The 2,263-nt window shown below is 47.5% G+C and overlaps 1 protein-coding gene across 1 annotated transcript in view; it reads right to left on the bottom strand.

Moving 5' to 3' along the window:
• Positions 1-541: 541 nt before the first annotated feature.
• Positions 542-2,263, bottom strand: part of AGTR2 (angiotensin II receptor type 2) — a 3,293-nt gene continuing 1,571 nt past the window's right edge. Inside the window, exon 2 of the mRNA XM_014306593.2 lies at positions 542-2,128. Coding sequence (XP_014162068.1) covers positions 937-2,055 — 1,119 coding nt within the window. The 5' untranslated portion in view covers positions 2,056-2,128 and the 3' untranslated portion in view covers positions 542-936. The remainder of the gene's footprint in view (positions 2,129-2,263) is intronic.

Raw genomic sequence — 2,263 nt, 5'->3', positions numbered from 1 at the left:
TTTTTTTTCTCATTCATTCTTTTAGTTAAAATGAGTAAACTCACACCATGGTTTTGTTTCTGGGTGACAAGAAAGAGTCACTCAGGATTTCTGTATGCAGTACTCCAAATTCACACTAGTAATTGACATTTAAAATGCAAAAAGTCCACGCATTCAGCAAGTACTTGCCACGAAGGCTGCTGGACTGTGTGTGAGGCTCAGCATGCTCACATAGCAGTGGGACACTGCATGTTCACTTCCTGCAGCATTTTTGTCACAAGTGACCACACTGAATCAAAGAAAGGACCATCTGCCCTATGGACATGTTACCTGCTATGAGAAAGGTATAAAAATATGCACTTTGGAGTTTTACTTTCCCACAAGAACACCCTCCTACCTTCAGCAGTCTGCAGAGCCACATCTCCACAGATTCTCAGGATTCCAGGCTGAAGCAAGCTGGAAGTATATTTGATGCATTTTACATCTCTAGCCATTTATTTTTAAAAAATTAAAATATACAAAATAAATGTCAAAATATTTTCTTACAGGTAGGTACAGAAATATCTGCACAGCTTTATTTACACATTCTCTAGCGAGAATCTCTTTTAGAAAATCAGTTTAGGGTATAATACTCAGCACCTATGCAATTGTAGCTATGGTGTAATGGTCCTTCAGTATATTTGGACTTCCGGAGTTACACATAACATTTGCCTGATCCCAGCCATACAAAAAGCTGATATTTATAGTGCCATCAACATAGTTATTTGTCAGAACCTTCCCTCCGTGTGAAACTTGAGTTCTCGTTGTGAAAAGGGAGAAGGAATAAATCCCTATGTATGACAAGACCAGATTCTCCTTCAAACATCTGGTGAATGATTGGGCACAAAACAAAGGGAAGAGGAGAAAGGAATGTCACAACTGCAGGGACATCCAGCTGCACTGACATCCCCCCAGAGCCTAGAGGAAGGACTCAGGTTCCCCTTCTTTGCCCACGGGGGTTTCAGGCTCTCTGAAGCAGCTGCCCCTCCTGGCAGAGGAGCTCTCGCGGTGGCTGCTGAGCTGGTGAACCCTCCTCTTGAACAGGCGGTGCAGCTTCTCCTGGAACTGGTTGCCAATGAAGCAGTAGAGCAGGGGGTTGATGCAGCTGTTGGCGAAGGCCATGCAGATGCCGAAGGGCAGCGCCGTGTCGATGAGCCCCACCACCTCACAGCTGGCAATGACCTCCATGTGAGCCAGAGCGTTCAGAAACGTCAGAACGTGGAATGGCAGCCAGGAGATCAGGAAGGCCACGACAACAGCAGCCACCAGCTTCAGGACCTTGTCCCTCTTCTGCCTGCTCTTCCCAAACTGCTGTGCTTTAAGCAAGTGCCTCCTGATCCAGATGTAGCAGGTGGTGATCACTGCCAAGGGGATGAAGAAGCCCAGGGTGTTTTTCAGGAAGGCTGTTGCCACAGACCATTGAGCATAGTTCTCATAAGGAAAGGCCATAATGCAAGCATTGACCTCCAAGCTTTCCACGTAGAAAGTGTCTCGGAAATAAAAAGTTGGGAGGGAGGACAAGCAGGCGAGGCCCCACACCACCAATGCCACAAAATAAGCCTGTTGTGGAGTTCTCCTCTGGGAGTGAATAGGGTGGACAATGGCGTGGTACCGGTCCACGCTCATGCACGTAATGAAAAAAATACTTGCAAACATATTCAGACACAGGACAGAGCTGGAGATCTTGCACATGAGAGACCCGAAGAGCCAGTTGTATCCCTGAGCATAGTAGGTGGCCCAGAAGGGGAGGGTGGCCAGGCACAGCAGGTCTGCCATGGCCAGGTTGAAAATGTAGATATTAGCGACTGTCTTGGGGCCAGTGTGACGACAGAGCACCACAACCACCACGCTGTTGCCAACCAAGCCAAGAACAAAAACCGCAGAGAAGAGGGCTGGAATCAGTGAAAACTGATAATCTGAAGAGGTAAGGGGGCAGGGAGGGGATGAGTGTGACACAGCTGATGAGTTTGCCAGGGCTGTAGACAGGACTTGGAGACTTTCCCTGGTGGTGACAACCAGGGAGTAATTGCTCGGCATGTTGGTGCTGGTGGAAAGGGAGTTCCTTCAGGAAATTCATGGGCTGGCAGCACTTTCCTATCCCATTGCTCACCTGCAGATAAGAAACCATGTGTTAGACGTGCACTCTGCAGCTCTCTTAGCTCTGAAATCACACAGACACAATAAAATAAAAACCATTCGAAGTTATATCAGTAAGCTGAGTGCTGAAATACCAGGCAGCCCTGCT

This window comes from Geospiza fortis, unplaced genomic scaffold (assembly GCF_000277835.1).
Source record: "Geospiza fortis unplaced genomic scaffold, GeoFor_1.0 scaffold157, whole genome shotgun sequence".
In the NCBI taxonomy this organism is placed as follows: Eukaryota; Metazoa; Chordata; class Aves; order Passeriformes; family Thraupidae; genus Geospiza; species Geospiza fortis.
The sequence above is the reverse complement of the archived record's forward strand: the minus strand, read 5'-3'. Positions and strand labels throughout refer to the sequence as shown.